Genomic DNA, 18,983 nt, shown 5'->3' on the forward strand with positions numbered 1-18,983 from the left:
CACCTAGGCAGAAATCACACTGCATGAGGGGATAGTGAATGTTGGAGACAGTGTGGGTGTCAGGAGGCAGACCACTGGCATATTCCCAATTCAGATCAGGGAGACAGACACCCTCTCTACTTTTAAGATTAGGCTTAAAACTTTCCTTTTTGCTAAAGCTTATAGTTAGGGCTGGATCAGGTGACCCTGAACCATCCCTTAGTTATGCTGCTATAGACGTAGACTGCTGGGGGGTTCCCATGATGCACTGTTTCTTTTTCTTTTTGCTCTGTATGCACCACTCTGCATTTAATCATTAGTGATCGATCTCTGCTCCCCTCCACAGCATGTCTTTTTCCTGGTTCTCTCCCTCAGCCCCAACCAGTCCCAGCAGAAGACTGCCCCTCCCTGAGCCTGGTTCTGCTGGAGGTTTCTTCCTGTTAAAAGGGAGTTTTTCCTTCCCACTGTAGCCAAGTGCTTGCTCACAGGGGGTCGTTTTGACCGTTGGGGTTTTACATAATTATTGTATGGCCTTGCCTTGCAATATGGAGCGCCTTGGGGCAACTGTTTGTTGTGATTTGGCGCTATATAAAAAAAAATTGATTGATTGATTGATTGATATTTTCTGGGAGTGCCCAGTAATAAAACCATTTTGGATGGAGAGCCATAAAACACTAAAAAAACATCCTGAACATTGATTTGCCTCTACATTTTACTTCACTATTTGTGGGTATTGTTATTCAGTCAAGAAGTGATAAATATATGTTCGGCATACTGATCTCAGCCTGTAAAAAAGCTCTCACTAGAAAGTGGCTCCTTCCCAAACCCCCACAATACAAGAGTGGATTAATATTGTGAATGATCTTTGTTATGGAAAGGATGACTTTTTGTTTACGTTTACAGAAGGATGCTTTTATTGAACATTGGAGGAGGTGGGTTAAATATGTTAAACCTCTACGTGCAGACTTTATGGAGGTGACAATCCAAGAACCACATGATGCCATCTTGTCCTAGTGTTTTTTAATTCAAGTTATTTCTTTATTTGCTTCTTTGAAGGCCGGTAGGCACTTTTTTGTTATTGTTTTACAATCATTATCTCTCCCTTGTTTGTATTTTTATGTTTACTGTTTAAAATTGAGGACTTCAGAGGAAACTGAACAAATTTCTATCTAAAAAACAATGTAAATATTCTCTGTTGTCTAAAAAACAGAATAAAGAATTTTAAAAAATGTGTAATTCCAGATATTGTTCAGAAGAACAGCGTACTCTGATTAAAAAATTGAATGGAGAGGGCGAAACATAAAGAAGTGTAGAAAATGATAGACTGCTCAGCTAAAATGATTGCAAATAGGAAAATGGCAACCAAAACCAAAAAGATGCCCAAGAAAATGGAAAACTGCCATTAACATGGATTGAAAAATAGCCAGAATACCAAAGACAGCCATTGAACAGCTCCAGGGTGATCAAAGAAGATCTGAAGTTACCTGCGAGTACTGCAACAATTGGAAGATGCCTATGTGAAGCCAAACTATGGGCAAGAAGCCCTGACAATGTCCCATTGTTGAAAAAACAGATGCTGAAGAGGTTACAATTTGCCAAACAACACATTAACTGGCCTAAAGAGAAATTGACCAGTATTTCGTGTGATGAAATCAAGAATGTTCGTTTTGGGTCTAGGGGCTGCAGACAGAATCAGTCGACCCGCAAGAAACTGAACTCCAGCCACAGTACACTGTGAAGACAATAAACATGGTGGAGCGCACATCATGATATGGAGATGTTTCTCATACTATGGTGTTGGGCCTATTTATCGCATACCAGTGATCGTGGATCAGTTTGAATACATCAGAATACTTGAAGAGGTCATGTTGCCTCATGCCAAGATGAAAATGCCCTTGAAATGGGTGTTTCAACAAGACAACGACCCCAAATTCACCAGCAAGTGAGCAGCATCTTGGTTCCAGACCAATAAGATTAATATTATGGAGTGGCCAGCCCAATCCTGGGACCTTAATCCAGTAGAAAACGTGGTGACATCAAAAATGCTGTTTCTGAGGCAAAACCAAGAAATGCAGAGGAATTGTGGAATGTAGTCCAATTGTCCTGGGTTGGAATACCTGTTCACAGGTACCACAAGTTGGATGACTCCATGCAACACAGATGTGAAGCAGTTCTCAGAAACAGTGGTTATACGTACAACTAAATATTAGTTCAGTGATTCACAAAAAAGCTAAATCTTCAAGCATTTATCAGTTTATACAGTAAATATTGAACAGCCTAATATCTCTCTTCTTCACTTTCTTTAAAGTAATAACAAATTTGATATTTTTTTTTTCTTCATGTGTTGATTTGGAGTAGAATGTGCAGTGTTCCCAATGCATTTACATTTATAGAAATAAAAGGTATAAGGATTCTGAGCTTTATTCACTTTTTGAAACACACCACTATTATTTTGGACACAGCTGTATTATTCTAAACTGTCTGGATGGAGTAATGCAATTGCTTCAATTTCACTCTGTGTGCGCCTCACACAGAGTGCATGAGACACAGAGAGGGACAGAAGCAAGAAAGTTTTGGAAAAGTACTTAAATATTTCTCCTGTATTTTTACAGAATTATTTTGAAAATGCAGCTGCCACTTTTTTTCATTAAAAATATGACAGTGTACTGAAATTTATATTTATTTTTTTACCAAGTGAAAGGACAGAGAGTCAAAGGGATGAGAGTGAGGACGATGAAATGCCTCAGCAGATGTGGCAATAAGGGAACAGATTTCACAGAATAAAAGGAGCAGTGATCCAGAAATATCACGCTAAAACAAGAGCGCAGGGATGCAAAGTGAAATAAGGGGCCGACATCAGAGACAGGATGAAGACAGGAAAACAGTAGGGAGGGAATCAGAGCACAACACAGTGGTGCTTAAAGGACTGCATAATTACTGGCTGGTAGCTTCTGTATGCTCACACACACACACACACACACACACACACACACACACACACACACACACACACACACACACACACACACACACTCACTCATCACTTTACAAGATGTTACTGGCTCCATATGGCACATCTTCCACATATGCTGCAGTCACCTTCATGCGGAGCTATTACTCCCTGAGTGTGCGTTAATCTTTGAGCGTGTCTGTACATCAATGCTCACTGCACTCAGACCAACCAGAATACAGTCTGTTACGATCAAAGGACAAACAGGATGAGTAACTGTGAATTACTGGCGTCAATGTGATTCAAACAGATAAACTGACAGATCCTCACAGGAGAGGATGCCTGCAACATCGCTGCCTCCAGACAAGCTACAAACCTCTCCACTGTGTGGGTGTGTAAGTCCTACAGAACACGAGGTCCGTCGGGCCCGTGCTTATTTCTGAATTCTGTGGCATGAAGTTAGGGAGGGGTGTTATTTCAAAAATGTTTGTAATCTATAAATTTTTTGCATGGAATATGGAAATACATATGGAATAAACCATAACAGTATAAATTTTGGGTCATTTGGTTCCAAAAACCCATATGGACGGAGCGTTTGAAAATTTCAAGTAACGCGTGTGTCGTATATGTGCTGTTGACGTAGAAAACCACTCTGTTGCTTATAATTAGTTCATTGTGGCCATGTCATTCTTTACATGTGATGATTATACTCAACTGATGTTCCTGAAATAAAAAACTACATAGATTTTGTTTGTTACAATTGATCGTAACATATGTACTGAAATTAGTTTTTTTGTCAATTACTCTTCGAAACACCAGATAGACTTATTGTTACCATAGAAGTTGAATATAAACTTGGGGTCAAGCAACAATTGGAGCCAAATTTGAAGTCTCTAGGTGCAGCAGTTCTCAAGATATGACATTTTTGTCCATATTTTTGGCGATTTTTGAACCTTATATCTTCACTGGCTTCGTCCATATGGGTTTTTGGAACCAAATGACCCAAAATTTATCCTGCTATGGTTTATTCTGTGTATATTTCCATATTCCATGAAAACATTTATAGATTTTCAAAATTTTTTAAATAACACCCCTCCCTAATGAAGTGGGTGAGATTCTACAACTTTCCCTGGATGGAAAACCAGTGTGACGCAGGTTACTTCCCCAGCTGAGGCCACTACCCATTTACAGCTGGGTGGACTGAGAAAATGCAGATGAAGTGTCTTGTCCAAAGACACAGACGGGTAGCATGAGGAGGATTTGAACGCAGGTCTCCATATTGGCTGTGGCCAGCTCCTTATCTGTGCAGATGGCTAACCGTAAAGGTCAGCTAAATGGAACTCATCATTAACTGTCAGGTTTGATGGAGCATCAGCCTCCAGAATCAGCACCTAATCTTCCGCCTGGCACAAAGCAGCACACAGCACAAGGCATTTGTAGTTTCCACCTGATGCAGTAGTGGTTTTACTTTGAGCCAATGGAATCAGTTCATCAGTAAAATCACCTGGTGGAGTGGGTGGTTGCAAAGAGAACCTGCACCCTTTTGGCCCTTTCTGGAATCAGTCTGAGACCTCTGCCCTAAGCAAACACACTGGCAACAACAGTAAGGAAAAATCCCTCAAGCATTTTTTTTTCTTTTTTTTTTTATTTAAGGAAAAACTTCAAGCAGACCAGAACTCAGTGAGGTGACCACCTGCTTTGGCCATACGTAAAACTGTCAAACATGCAGACACAGAAATGTTGCAGCCAAGCAACTCTATACATACAGAGGCCAGTGATCACAACAACCAGTGGCTCAAAAGACAATCAAGAGGTGAAGAGCAGAGTCCCAGTGCAGTAGACTACAGTTAGTGAGTCGGGAATGTGAAGATGGACAAGCTACCTTTTCTATTCACTCTATGCATCTTTCATTGTATGCCACAGATTGTCAAGATAGGGCCCTTAGACTTCCTCTGTTGGACTTAAAAGGATCCTCCCAGATACATGGTAACACAAGCCACTTTTCTCTACTTAGTCAACAGATCATCTACTGCAGTTGATCTCCTGCCATGTCCCAGAGGGATCAACAGGTCAGGTGTGGAAGCATGTGTTAGTGTTGCGAGTTCATGATACTGCTTTGGGTTCAGACCACGGACTGTATACGTATATGGTTCAGACTGGCAACCACCAAGGCAGACCTGCAGTCTTTCCTTAAAAGGAAAATTAACAGTTTATCAGCCACAATCGGGTAGTATGTTTACTACTACTTTGTTTCTGTTACTAAATTTGGGTGAACGAAAATCTAAATTTGAAAAATATTTTGTGACATATCAAAATTTCTGTTTTGAAGACAGACAATGACTATGTTTACATGACGTTAATATTCGGGTTAAGGTCAATATTCCGGTTTCTGAATCATTAGGAATAATCCGTTTACATGCTTAAGCAGACAGAGTTACTCCTGTATACATGGTCACTGGTATCATTTGGAATATCCCCATCTAAACAGCGACGCACGTCTTCCACCGGTGCTTGATTTAGTCTGGCGTTTATGCAAATCCTGCTTCGTGTAAAACCCCTCACTACACACTTTATACACTTTTCTCAAACAGGCATTAACATTTTCTCACTTTTCTCTCCTGTGTAAACACTCTCTTTTTTATTCTGGTGGAGAAGATTAGAAACAGACACACGCAGAACACAATGCACGGGCTCTCCCTTCGCTCACTGCCTCCGGGGGTACGGATGCGGGACCCGCAAAGAATCCAAGGCCTTGCATTATCATGATGTGCTACATTATCAATCATAATGTATTACACACGTGCATTATCTGGTACCTCGTACTACAAGTATTATGCGTCTGATGTCATCTGGCTTGTCCGGATTCTTAACCGTATACACGCCCTCGTCTCCCTCGTCCACGGCGTCCACAATCAGGTGGCGAAGAAGCTTGTTGTGTTTCACCATGCTGCTGACTGATACGCCCCGCCGCATCAGGGCCACGTCTCCAGATCGTGGAGAAGAGCGATTCCGAAAGGTGACCTCCGTCTCATTGGAAGGCAACAAAATGTGGAAATCCTCTCCATAGAACAAGGTGACTAATTCTGTATTGGCTGAAAAAAAAGAAGAAAAAAAGAGGCACTGACAAAAATGTGTAAAGAACTTTCATAGTTTACCATTAATGCATTATAAGCTCATAATTACACACAGTGATCAGGTACATTAAAGCTTACCTTTCACATGGGCAGAAAAAGCTGTGAAAACACACAAATATATATATATATATATATATATATATATAATACAAATTATAACTGATACTAGTAATATTTAAATACTACAACATTTCATACCAGTCACATTAATGGACATTCAATGGAGCAGCAGAACATAATTTGAGTTTGACATCTAGACTCGGACGTCATTATTCCCTGTAGACGCTTGTTTGTGACTAAAGATTAGATATACACATTTCTCCCAATCAGAACCCACAGGTGGATACCGGGGTGGAGGCAAGGCATAGTAGCAGCAAAATACGGATGCAGCAGTGGCAGCGTATGATAGGCAGAGGGGGGAGCTGGGAAATTGGTTTCTTAAATAGACAACCCAATTTGGAGGGAGTGTTTATTGGATTATATATAGAGTGCATGTTTTAGTAGGATGTATGTGGTAATTATGTGGAGTGGCATGTCAGTGCACATGTTACAAAGCAGCTCGAGTTGTCTGCCTGAACTTGCTCATAAATGAGTGGCATAAAAATTGTGCTTTTACACATTTAAATTTTGTTATGGCATCAAATTTAAGTAAATAATTCAGCCTTATCTATATTAAAATGTCATAGTTTCACAGTGAAAGTAAATGTTTAATACATGTTATAAATGAAGTAAAAATGAAGCCAATACAATGGAATGCAAAAGTATGGGCACCCTTTAGTACAACTAAATAATCACTGTTACAGCCAGTTTGGTGAACCCGCTGAGGTTAAGTGCATCTGAATACTGCACTCTTAAAATACCACAAACTCGCAGAGCTAGAATTTAGGTAGTTTGAAGTGCACTTTCTTTTGATGGAAGGTAGGAACGTGCCAGCTTTGTGCTTGACTACACCTCATATTTAGACAACCGCATTAGTTTGAAATTACCTCACTAGTTTCTCTCACTAATTTCTTTCTTGCATAGTCACGCCAATTTTAGAGAACTGCCTCCTCCAGGTTTACCATACAGTACCACACTGCATTTCCTGACTGATATAAATGAAGTCCAAGACATATTCATTGATTTGAAAATGTTTACATATTCATCCCCTGACTTGTCTAAAAAAAAACAAAAAAAAAACAAAACAAAAAAAACGCTGTAAAAGTGATGTGGATACATACTTGCTTCTTGGGTTAGTGTCTCCAGATGATTAACTGTTGGAACTGATTGGACAAAGGTCATTGACATGGTCAAGTAAAATATAGCAAAACAACTTACCATAACATCTCCTCTACTGATACACTTACAGATTTGATCAAAAACTCATATTAACTAGTAAAATATTTGTGACTAAATGGTATTTGGCTTCATGATGAAGGTACAAAGAAGTCATAATACAAAGTCATACTGCACATAATAAAAAACATCTTACTCAACTACAGTTGTGGATAGATGTTTACATGCACTCATTATGGGCATGAATGTCCTGCTAATTTTGGTGTTTTAATGATGCCCTTGAACATCATACTTCTTCACCCTCACCCTGTCCTCTGTATCTTCCTCTGTCACACCAACCGCCTGCATGTCCTCCCTCAGCGCATCCATAAGCTTCGTATGTGGTCTCCCTCTTCTCCTCCTGCCTGGTGGCTCCATCCTCAGCATCTTTCTCCCTATATACCCTTGGTCCCTCCTCTGCACATGTCCAAACCATTGCAGTCTCATCTCTCTGACTTTTTCTCCATACTGTCCCACTTGAGCAATCCCTCTGATATGTTCATTCCTAATCCTGCCCATCCTCGTCACTCTCAAAGAGAATCTCAACATCTTCAGCTCTGCCACCTCCAGCTCTGCCTCCTGTCTTTTTGTTAGTGCCACCGTCTCTAAGCCGTACAACAGCTGGTCTCACTGCTGTCTTGTAAACTTTCCCTTCACTCTTGCAGATATTCTTCGGTCACAAATCACTCTTGCCACCCTTCTCCACCCTGTCTGCACTCTCTTCTTCACGTGTCTACCACACTCTCCATTAATTTGGACAGCTGACCCCAAGCATTTAAACTCATCTACTTTCACCACTTCTATTGTACTCCTTGTAACCACACTATTCCACTGGGCTCCCACTCATTCACACACGTACTCTGCCTTGCTCCTACTGACGTTCATTCCCCTGCTCTCCTGAGTGTATCTCCACATCTTCAGGCTAGACTCAACCTGCTCTCTACTTTCACTACAGATTACAATGTCCTCTGCAAACATCATAGTCCATGGAGACTCCTGTCTGAGCTCATAGGTCAATCTGTCTATCACCATTGCAAACAGGAAAGGACTCAGCTGATCCTGGGTGTAATCCCACATTCAAAAAAATGAGCCACTGTCTCAGCGAGAAAAAGTGATGCAATAATTTGCATAGATTTTTTTTTAAAGTTATTTGAACTTAACTAAAGTTATTTCAACTGAACTAGAGAAGTCTTGTGGCATTATACCAGTTGAAAGTTGAAAGAACTAAGTTGAAATAACATTTAAAAAGCTATGCAAATTGTTACATCAATTTTTCTCATTGAGACAGCAGTTCCTTTTTAGAGTGCACCTCCACCTTGAATGAATCTGTCATACCGACTGTGCATCTCACCAATGTCACACTGTCCCTGTATATGTCCTGCACTCCCCTCACATACTTCTCTGCCACTACAGACTTCTTCATACAATACCACAACTCTTCTCTTGGCACCCTATCATAAGCTTTCTCTAAGTCCACAAATGCACAGTGTAACTCCTTCTGGCCTTCTCTATACTTTTCCATCAGTACTCTCAGAGCAAACATTGCATCTGTGGTGCTCTTTCTCAGCATGAAACCATATTGCTGCTCACAGATCTTCACCTGTTTTCTAAGCTTAGCTTCAATTACTCTTTCCCATAACTTCATGCTGTGGCTGACCAGCTTAATGTCTCTGTAGTTACTCCAGCTCTGCACATCACCCTTGTTCTTAAAAATAGGAACAAGCACACTTCATCTCCACTCCTCAGGCATTCTCTCACTTTCCAAGATGTTATTACACAATCTGGTTAGAAACTCCACTGCCATCCCTCCTAGATATTTCCATGCCTCCACTGGAATGTCACCTGGACCAACTGCCTTTCCACTCTTCAACCTCTTCATAGCTACCCTTACTTCATCCTTACTAATCTCTTGCACTTCCTTATTTACTCTCGCCACATTATCCAGCCTTTTCTCTGTCTCATTTTCTTCATTCATCAGCTCCTCAAACTATTCCCTCCATCTTCTCAACATGCTCGCATATATATACGAGGTCTGTTAGAAAAGTATCCGACCTTATTATTTTCTAAAAAAAAACATATGGATTTGAATCACATGTGATTGCGTCAGACTAGCTTGAACCCTTGTGCGCATGCGTGATTTTTTTCATGCCTGTCGGTTGCGTCATTCGCCTGTGAGCAGGCTTTGAGTGAGGTGTGGTCCACCCCTCTCGTCTATTTTTTATTGTGAATAAATGTCTGAACAATTTGGAACTTTGCTGCATCAATTCTTTTCCAGAAACTGTGAGAGACCTCCAGGTGGACACTGTTCGAAAAATTAATATGGCTTTCAGGGACGATTTTATGGGGATTAAACAGATTACAGGGTGTTACTGCCGCTTTAAGGACGGCCCACAACTGCTGAGAGCACGGCGCGCTCCCAGCCTCCATCGACAGGCTGACACCCCGCTGGAACAACCAGATCATTTCCAACGTGAAAGCTTTGTTGATCCGGGACCTCGTCTGACTTTCACAAAAAGGCAGTAGATGTGGACATCAGCACTTTTTCCGGCACATTCCACCGTTACAGGAGTTTTTTTCATGGAAAGAAAAGCGGAGGGACGCGCCACGGCTCCCTTCATTACGCGGGACAAAACCACCTCGGTGTTGGTCTCTCAAGACAGCTTTCAGGTGGATTTCAGACAGATTCCGGTTGCTTCCCAGTCGTGTGAATATCCGATTGTGATTGTGCATGAGCTGGACATGCCAGAACATGTCCCGTGAGGCTTCATCACGGCGTTGCTTTGCGCCGAGCGGCTGCACCGCGACGCGCGGAACTCCTCTGCACCTCTGTCTTAATGTGCCGGAAAAAGTGCTGATGTCCACGTCTTTTCACAATTCCTGTGCTAGTCAGAGGACATACCGGATCAAGACAGCATCCAGTTTAAAAATGAACAGCACATTTCACTGTTACAGGAGTTTTTGTCATGGAAAGAGAAGCGGTAGAGCAGCTTGATAATTGATTGATTGATTGATAATCTGTTTAATCCCCATAAAATCGTCCCTGAAAGCCATATTAATTTTCCAAACGGTGTCCACCTGGAGGTCTCTCACAGTTTCTGGAAAAAAATTGATGCAGCAAAGCTCCAAATCGTTCAGACATTTATTCGCAATAAAAAATAGACGTGAGGGGTGGACCACACCTCACTCAAAGCCTGCTCACAGGCGAATGACGCAACCGACAGGCATGAAAAAACTCATGCATGCACACGTGATTCAAATCCATAAGGTTTTTTAAAAAAATAATAAGGTCGGATACTTTTCTAACAGACCATGTGTGTGTATATATATATCAATCAATCAATCAATTTTTTTTTATATAGCGCCAAATCACAACAAACAGTTGCCCCAAGGCGCTTTATATTGTAAGGCAAGGCCATACAATAATTATGTAAAACCACAACGGTCAAAACGACCCCCTGTGAGCAAGCACTTGGCTACAGTGGGAAGGAAAAACTCCCTTTTAAGAGGAAGAAACCTCCAGCAGAACCAGGCTCAGGGAGGGGCAGTCTTCTGCTGGGACTGGTTGGGGCTGAGGGAGAGAACCAGGAAAAAGACATGCTGTGGAGGGGAGCAGAGATCGATCACTAATGATTAAATGCAGAGTGGTGCATACAGAGCAAAAAGAGAAAGAAACAGTGCATCATGGGAACCCCCCAGCAGTCTAAGTCTATAGCAGCATAACTAAGGGATGGTTCAGGGTCATCTGATCCAGCCCTAACTATAAGCTTTAGCAAAAAGGAAAGTTTTAAGCCTAATCTTAAAAGTAGAGAGGGTGTCTGTCTCCCTGATCTGAATTGGGAGCTGGTTCCACAGGAGAGGAGCCTGAAAGCTGAAGGCTCTGCCTCCCATTCTACTCTTACAAACCCTAGGAACTACAAGTAAGCCTGCAGTCTGAGAGCGAAGCGCTCTATTGGGGTGATATGGTACTACGAGGTCCCTAAGATAAGATGGGACCTGATTATTCAAAACCTTATAAGTAAGAAGAAGAATTTTAAATTCTATTAAAGAATTAACAGGAAGCCAATGAAGAGAGGTAAATATGGATGAGATATGCTCTCTCCTTCTAGTCCCCGTTAGTACTCTAGCTGCAGCATTTTGAATTAACTGAAGGCTTTTCAGGGAACATTTAGGACAACCTGATAATAATGAATTACAATAGTCCAGCCTAGAGGAAATAAATGCATGAATTAGTTTTTCAGCATCACTCTGAGACAAGACCTTTCTAATTTTAGAGATATTGCGTAAATGCAAAAAAGCAGTCCTACATATTTGTTTAATATGCGCTTTGAATGACATATCCTGATCAAAAATGACTCCAAGATTTCTCACAGTATTACTAGAGGTCAGGGTAATGCCATCCAGAGTAAGGATCTGGTTAGACACCATGTTTCTAAGATTTGTGGGGCCAAGTACAATAACTTCAGTTTTATCTGAGTTTAAAAGCAGGAAATTAGAGGTCATCCATGTCTTTATGTCTGTAAGACAATCCTGCAGTTTAGCTAATTGGTGTGTGTCCTCTGGCTTCATGGATAGATAAAGCTGGGTATCATCTGTGTAACAATGAAAATTTAAGCAATACCGTCTAATAATACTGCCTAAGGGAAGCATGTATAAAGTGAATAAAATTGGTCCTAGCACAGAACCTTGTGGAACTCCATAATTAACCTTAGTCTGTGAAGAAGATTCCCCATTTACATGAACAAATTGTAATCTATTAGACAAATATGATTCAAACCACCGCAGCACAGTGCCTTTAATACCTATGGCATGCTCTAATCTCTGTAATAAAATTTTATGGTCAACAGTATGAAAGCAGCACTGAGGTCTAACAGAACAAGCACAGAGATGAGTCCACTGTCTGAGGCCATAAGAAGATCATTTGTAACCTTCACTAATGCTGTTTCTGTACTGATGAATTCTAAAACCTGACTGAAACTCTTCAAATAGACCATTCCTCTGCAGATGATCAGTTAGCTGTTTTACAACTACCCTTTCAAGAATTTTTGAGAGAAAAGGAAGGTTGGAGATTGGCCTATAATTAGCTAAGATAGCTGGGTCAAGTGATGGCTTTTTACGTAATGGTTTAATTACTGCCACCTTAAAAGCCTGTGGTACATAGCCAACTAATAAAGATAGATTGATCATATTTAAGATCGAAGCATTAAATAATGGTAGGGCTTCCTTGAGCAGCCTGGTAGGAATGGGGTCTAATAGACATGTTGATGGTTTGGATGAAGTAACTAATGAAAATAACTCAGACAGAACAATCTAAGAGAAAGAGTCTAACCAAATACCGGCATCACTGAAAGCAGCCAAAGATAACGATACGTCTTTGGGATGGTTATGAGTAATTTTTTCTCTAATAGTTAAATTTTTGTTAGCAAAGAACTTCATGAAGTCATTACTAGTTAAAGTTAATGGAATACTCAGCTCAATAGAGCTCTGACTCTTTGTCAGCCTGGCTACAGTGCTGAAAAGAAACCTGGGGTTGTTCTTATTTTCTTCAATTAGTGATGAGTAGAAAGATGTCCTAGCTTTACGGAGGGCTTTCTTATAGAGCAACAGACTCTTTTTCCAGGCTAAATGAAGATCTTCTAAATTAGTGAGACGCCATTTCCTCTCCAACTTATGGGTTATCTGCTTTAAGCTGCGAGTTTGTGAGTTATACCACGGAGTCAGGCACTTCTGATTTAAAGCTCTCTTTTTCAGAGGAGCTACAGCATCCAAAGTTGTCTTCAATGAGGATGTAAAACTATTGACGAGATACTCTATCTCACTTACGGAGTTTAGGTAGCTACTCTGCACTGTGTTGGTATATGGCATTAGAGAACATAAAGAAGGAATCATATTCTTAAACCTAGTTACAGCGCTTTCTGAAAGACTTCTAGTGTAATGAAACTTATTCCCCACTGCTGGGTAGTCCATCAGAGTAAATGTAAATGTTATTAAGAAATGATCAGACAGAAGGGAGTTTTCAGGTTTTTGATTAATTAATAAGCTGGAATGGAAGATTGCTGCTAATCCTCCGCCTCGGCCCGTGCTACGAGCATTCTGACAGTTAGTGTGACTCGGGGGTGTTGACTCATTTAAACTAACATATTCATCCTGCTGTAACCAGGTTTCTGTAAGGCAGAATAAATCAATATGTTGATCAATTATTATATCATTTACCAACAGGGACTTAGAAGAGAGAGACCTAATGTTTAATAGACCACATTTAACTGTTTTAGTCTGTGGTGCAGTTGAAGGTGCTATATTATTTTTTCTTTTTGAATTTTTATGCTTAAATAGATTTTTACTGGTTATTGGTGGTCTGGGAGCAGGCACAGACTCTACGGGGATGGGGTAATGAGGGGATGGCAGGGGGAGAGAAGCTGCAGAGAGGTGTGTAAGACTACAACTCTGCTTCCTGGTCCCAACCCTGGATAGTCACGGTTTGGAGGATTTAAGAAAATTGGCCAGATTACTAGAAATGAGAGCTGCTCCATCCAAAGTGGGATGGATGCCGTCTCTCCTAACAAGACCAGGTTTTCCCCAGAAGCTTTGCCAATTATCTATGAAGCCCACCTCATTTTTTGGACACCACTCAGACAGCCAGCAATTCAAGGAGAACATGCGGCTAACATGTCACTCCCGGTCCGATTGGGGAGGGGCCCAGAGAAAACTACAGTCCGACATTGTTTTTGCAAAGTTACACACCGATTCAATGTTAATTTTAGTGACCTCCGATTGGCGTAACCGGGTGTCATTACTGCCGACGTGAATTACAATCTTACCAAATTTACGCTTAGCCTTAGCCAGCAGTTTCAAATTTCCTTCAATGTCGCCTGCTCTGGCCCCCTGAAGACAATTGACTATGGTTGCTGGTGTCGCTAACTTCACATTTCTCAAAACAGAGTCGCCAATAACCAGAGTTTGATCCTCGGCGGGTGTGTCGCCGAGTGGGGGAAAACGGTTAGAAATGTGAACGGGTTGGCGGTGTACACGGGGCTTCTGTTTAGAACTACGCTTCCTCCTCACAGTCACCCAGTCGGCCTGCTTTCCCGGCTGCTCGGGATCTGCCAGAGGGGAACTAACGGCGGCTAAGCTACCTTGGTCCGCACCGACTACAGGGGCCTGGCTAGCTGTAGAATTTTCCACGGTGCGGAGCCGAGTCTCCAATTCGCCCAGCCTGGCCTCCAAAGCTACGAATAAGCTACACTTATTACAAGTACCATTACTGCTAAAGGAGGCCGAGGAATAACTAAACATTTCACACCCAGAGCAGAAAAGTGCGGGAGAGACAGGAGAAGCCGCCATGCTAAATCGGCTGAGAGCTAGTAGCTGCGCTAAGCTAGCGGATTCCTAAAAACACGCAAAGTGAATAATGTGTAAATAATTTAGAGGTGATTCAGCAGAGGGAGTGCTTTAGTTAAGGCACGTTAAGATTACACTGGGGAAACAAATCGTTTTCTAGATAACTAGATCAATCTAACTGCGCAGATTAAACAGCTAACAGATACAGCAAAACACCGCTGTGCTCCGGAACAGGAGGTGGTTGGCTTTGAACACGCTGCGATTTTGCAAGTTCTCCCACTTAGAAATCATGGAGGGGTCTGAAATTTTTATCTTAGGTGCACGTCCACTGTGAGAGACATAATCTAAAAAAAAAAAAAAAAAAAAATCCAGAAATCACAATGCATGATTTTTTTTAAATAATTTATTTGTATGTTACTGCTGTAAATAAGTATTTCAACACCTGTGAAAATCAATGTTAATATTTGGTACAGTAGCCTTTGTTTGCAATTACAGAGGTCAAACGTTTCCTGTAGTTTTTCACCAGGTTTGAACACACTGCAGCAGGGATTTTGGTCCACTCCTCCATACAGATCTTCTCCAAATCGTTCAGGTTTGGAGTTTCAGCTCCCTCCAAAGATTTTCTATTGAGTTCAGGTCTGGACCCTGGCCAGGCCACTCCAGGACCTTGAAATACTTCTTACGGAGCCCCTCCTTAGTTGCCCTGGCTGTGTGTTTGGGGTCATTGTCATGTTGAAGACTCAGCCATGACCCATCTTCAATGCTCTTACTGAGGGAAGGAAGGTGTTTGCCAAAATCTCACAATACATGACCCCATCCATCCTCCCTTCAATACGATGCAGTCGTCCTGTCCCCTTTGCAGAAGAGTACCCCCAGAGTATGATGTTTCCACTCCATGCTTCACGGTTGGGATGCTTTTCTTGGGGTTGTTCTCATCCTCTAAACAGAGTAAGTGGAGTTGATTCCAAAAAGCTCTATTCTGGTCTCATCTGACCACATGACCTTCTCCCATGCCTCCTCTGGATCATCCAGATGATCACTGTTCAACTTCAAATGGGCCTGGACATGTGCTGGCTTGAGCAGGGGGATCCTTGCTGCCCTGCAGGATTTAAAACCATGACAGCATCATGTGTTACTAATGTAATCTTTGTGACTGTGGTCCCAGCTCTCTTCAGGTCATTGACCAGGTCCTCCTGTGTAGTTCTGAGCTTTCTCAGAAAAGTGAGATCTTGCATGGAATCCCAGACCGAGGGAGATTGACAGTCATCTTGTGTTTCTTCCACTTTCTAATAAATAATCAGTTGTTGTCTTCTACCAAGCTGCTTGCCTGTTGTCCTGTAGTCCATCCCAGCCTTGTGCAGGTCTACACTTTTGTCCCTGGTGTCCTTAGGCAGCTGTTTGGTCTTGGCTATGGTGGACAGGTTGGAGTGTGATTGATTGATTGATTGTGTGAACAGGTGTCTTATACAGGTAACAAGTTCAAACAGGTGCAATTAATACAGGTAAAGAGTGCAGAATAAGAGGGCTTCTTAAAGAGAAATTAACAGGTCTGTGTGAGCCAGAATTCTTGCTGATTGGCAGGTGTTCAATACTTATTTGCAGCAGTAACATACAAATAAATTATTAAAAAATCATACATTGTGATTTCCGGATTTTTTTTTTTTAGATTATGTCTCTCACAGTGGACGTGCACCTAACATGAAAATTTCAGACCCCTCCATGATTTCTAAGTGGGAGAACTTGCAAAACCGCAGGGTGTTCAAATACTTATTTTCCTCACTGTATATATAAAGACATCATTAAAAGCCATGATGAGTGTATGTAAACTTACCACAACTGTATGTGTGGTCCCTCGAAGCTCACTCCATGTACTGCTGACAGTAAATATTCATAATTCATAATATATCTCTGTGTGCAGGGTATGCAGCAGTCCTCTGATGCTTTTCAATGTTTATGTCATGTTGTAATAATTTGTTTTCCCTGTGAGTTTAATGGCCATAATTTTGTAAATTTACAATAAAGTACTGAATTATCTCCAGGAACCTTTAACCACTGGACAAGCAGTGAACTATGGTGACCTCCTGATCCACTTTTATGGTCAAAGGTTATCCTAGGTTGTCTGCTGAATGATTCCTTTTTACATTAGCTGAGACAGGGTCCATCTCATGACTTTGCTAATGACATTTTTATTACCATCGTGATCAATACTGGCATTGGATCTTCATCAAGTAGCCCTGCTGTTTGTGAATAAAAACGGACAAAAATCTATTAAGTAACTATTGTTTTTAAATAACTTTACATGGAAATAAATTTAGATTCTAATTAACACACATATTGTTTGATAAAATTTGAAATGTACAGTTGGGGAAAGTTTGAGCTTGAATCTTTTGAGCCAAGTTGCATCTAAACATGTCCACAACTGCATCAATTCACTACCTGAATTTTCCATAATGCATTCCTAGGCTTCTCCAAATCCTGGGAAAATTAACTCCAAGAAATATTCAGTAACTTAAAAATGTTCATGGAGCCATACCCTGACTTATCAAAAGAAAACGGGCTGTAAAATTGATAATGTAGGTGTCGTATACTAAAGGGTGTCCATACTTATGTATATAATACATTACTTTGACTGTCATTTTTATTTAATGCATATAATGTTGTAGAGATTTGTTTTTATTGTGAGTTTAAAGGTCAAACTTAAAATGTTTTTTTTTAATAAAAGGAAGGCTGAATTGGTTTTTAAAACTTGATGAAATAATAAAAAAAAAAACTTGTGTGTAAATACCCGAGATTGTCCAAATGTCTTCATGCCACTGTACTACTTTAGTTGGCCACCAAAAAAACCCCAATAATTAAAAAATGATTATTGCACAATCACTGACATTCTTCAACAACAACAATAAGAAAAATAACAACAGTCTCTGTACAACACTTTCCAAACAATTTCGCCAAAATACTTTTCAACATCAGTACAATAAGAAACACAAAAAATCTAAATGTTTAAAACAGTATTTTAATAAAATACTGTGAAAAAGAGTGAGATTAGAATTCTTTATAATTGAAAAAAATGACATACCTTTAGTGAGTATAAAGCTGAACACGATCACAGTGATGGTCACCATCTTGGCTATTTCTTCTGTTTCTGGACAGAGAAGAAAGTTTGGTTTCATTTCCATAATCTGTCTGTCTTTCTCTCTCTCTCTCAGACACACAGATAGATAGATCTAAATAGCTACACTACAAGAACATCTTCATCGTTTAATTACAAATTTGTTATGCTGGTGTACAGAGGCAAAATTACCCAAAAAAGGGGTGGCATTGTCCAGATACTTATGGTCCTGATTGGAGATTTGTTTGCTACAACATCCGTCTTGCTTATTTGAGTGCTGTGCAATCAGATGAAGTGTTTCTGTGTGAGTGTGACCACATGAGTCAGCTTCAATGGATTTTCCTTTCATCTCGGTGGGTTCTACCGAAACACAAATGGGAACTAAGAGCAGGATTGACTGAGCTTCAGCTGGTCTGTGATGGCACTGCTCCTCACACACGATGCTCTACATATCTGTAGTTCACTGACTGACAGATGGGGATTAAAAGAAAATCATATTTTGTCTTTTGGTGAGATGATCTCTAAAAAAACTACTGCAAAATACAAACAGGATGCATTTAGTTTTCATGTTGAATTTTTCTTTAATTGATCAGCTTCTTGTGGATGTAGCACGATGTAGAATCCTGATTAATTGCAGTACTGAGGGGATATTGATGAGCTGAACTGTTTCTTTCTGTGTAGAGACATCAGAGGCAACACATCAAGGGGTTTGAGCAAAGGAAGTGTTCCTGCGGTTTCATTTTAAACAGCACACAAGGGATGAAGAGCAGACACCTGCAGTGCTCACAGTCACTGCAAGACCTCAAGAATATACAGCTGACATTATCAACATGGCCCAAAGCATCATTCAAAAGGCAAATGTGTGCACTTTAAACGAGACTGTACTGCGTGTTTGTCATTTATTGTTCATGCAAAACAATCACATACGTATACTTTAAACTAGACTTTACTGCATGTTTGCCATTTTTTGTTCATGCAAAACAATCACATATACTCAGTGGTGGGCACAGATAACCAAAAATTAACTTCGATAACAGATAATCAGATAACTGAAAAGTTATCTTTGATAAAGATAAACCGATAAACCACCCAAAAATGTATCGGAAGTTACAGATAACCAATAACCGATAAATTCCAGTATTGTTTCTAGTATATTTGTAAC

At 40.6% G+C, this 18,983-nt stretch overlaps 1 protein-coding gene across 1 annotated transcript in view; it reads right to left on the bottom strand.

The window, feature by feature from the left end:
* Window positions 1-17,929, bottom strand: part of si:dkeyp-77h1.4 — a 40,629-nt gene extending 22,700 nt beyond the window's left edge. Inside the window, exons 1-3 of the mRNA XM_034174446.1 lie at window positions 17,789-17,929; window positions 6,142-6,162; window positions 5,746-6,021 (exon numbers count right to left, since the gene is read on the bottom strand). Coding sequence (XP_034030337.1) covers window positions 5,746-6,021; window positions 6,142-6,162; window positions 17,789-17,888 — 397 coding nt within the window. The 5' untranslated portion in view covers window positions 17,889-17,929. The remainder of the gene's footprint in view (window positions 1-5,745; window positions 6,022-6,141; window positions 6,163-17,788) is intronic.
* Between the last annotated feature and the right edge of the window lie 1,054 nt (window positions 17,930-18,983).

Source organism: Thalassophryne amazonica, chromosome 7 (assembly GCF_902500255.1).
Source record: "Thalassophryne amazonica chromosome 7, fThaAma1.1, whole genome shotgun sequence".
Lineage (NCBI taxonomy): Eukaryota > Metazoa > Chordata > Actinopteri > Batrachoidiformes > Batrachoididae > Thalassophryne > Thalassophryne amazonica.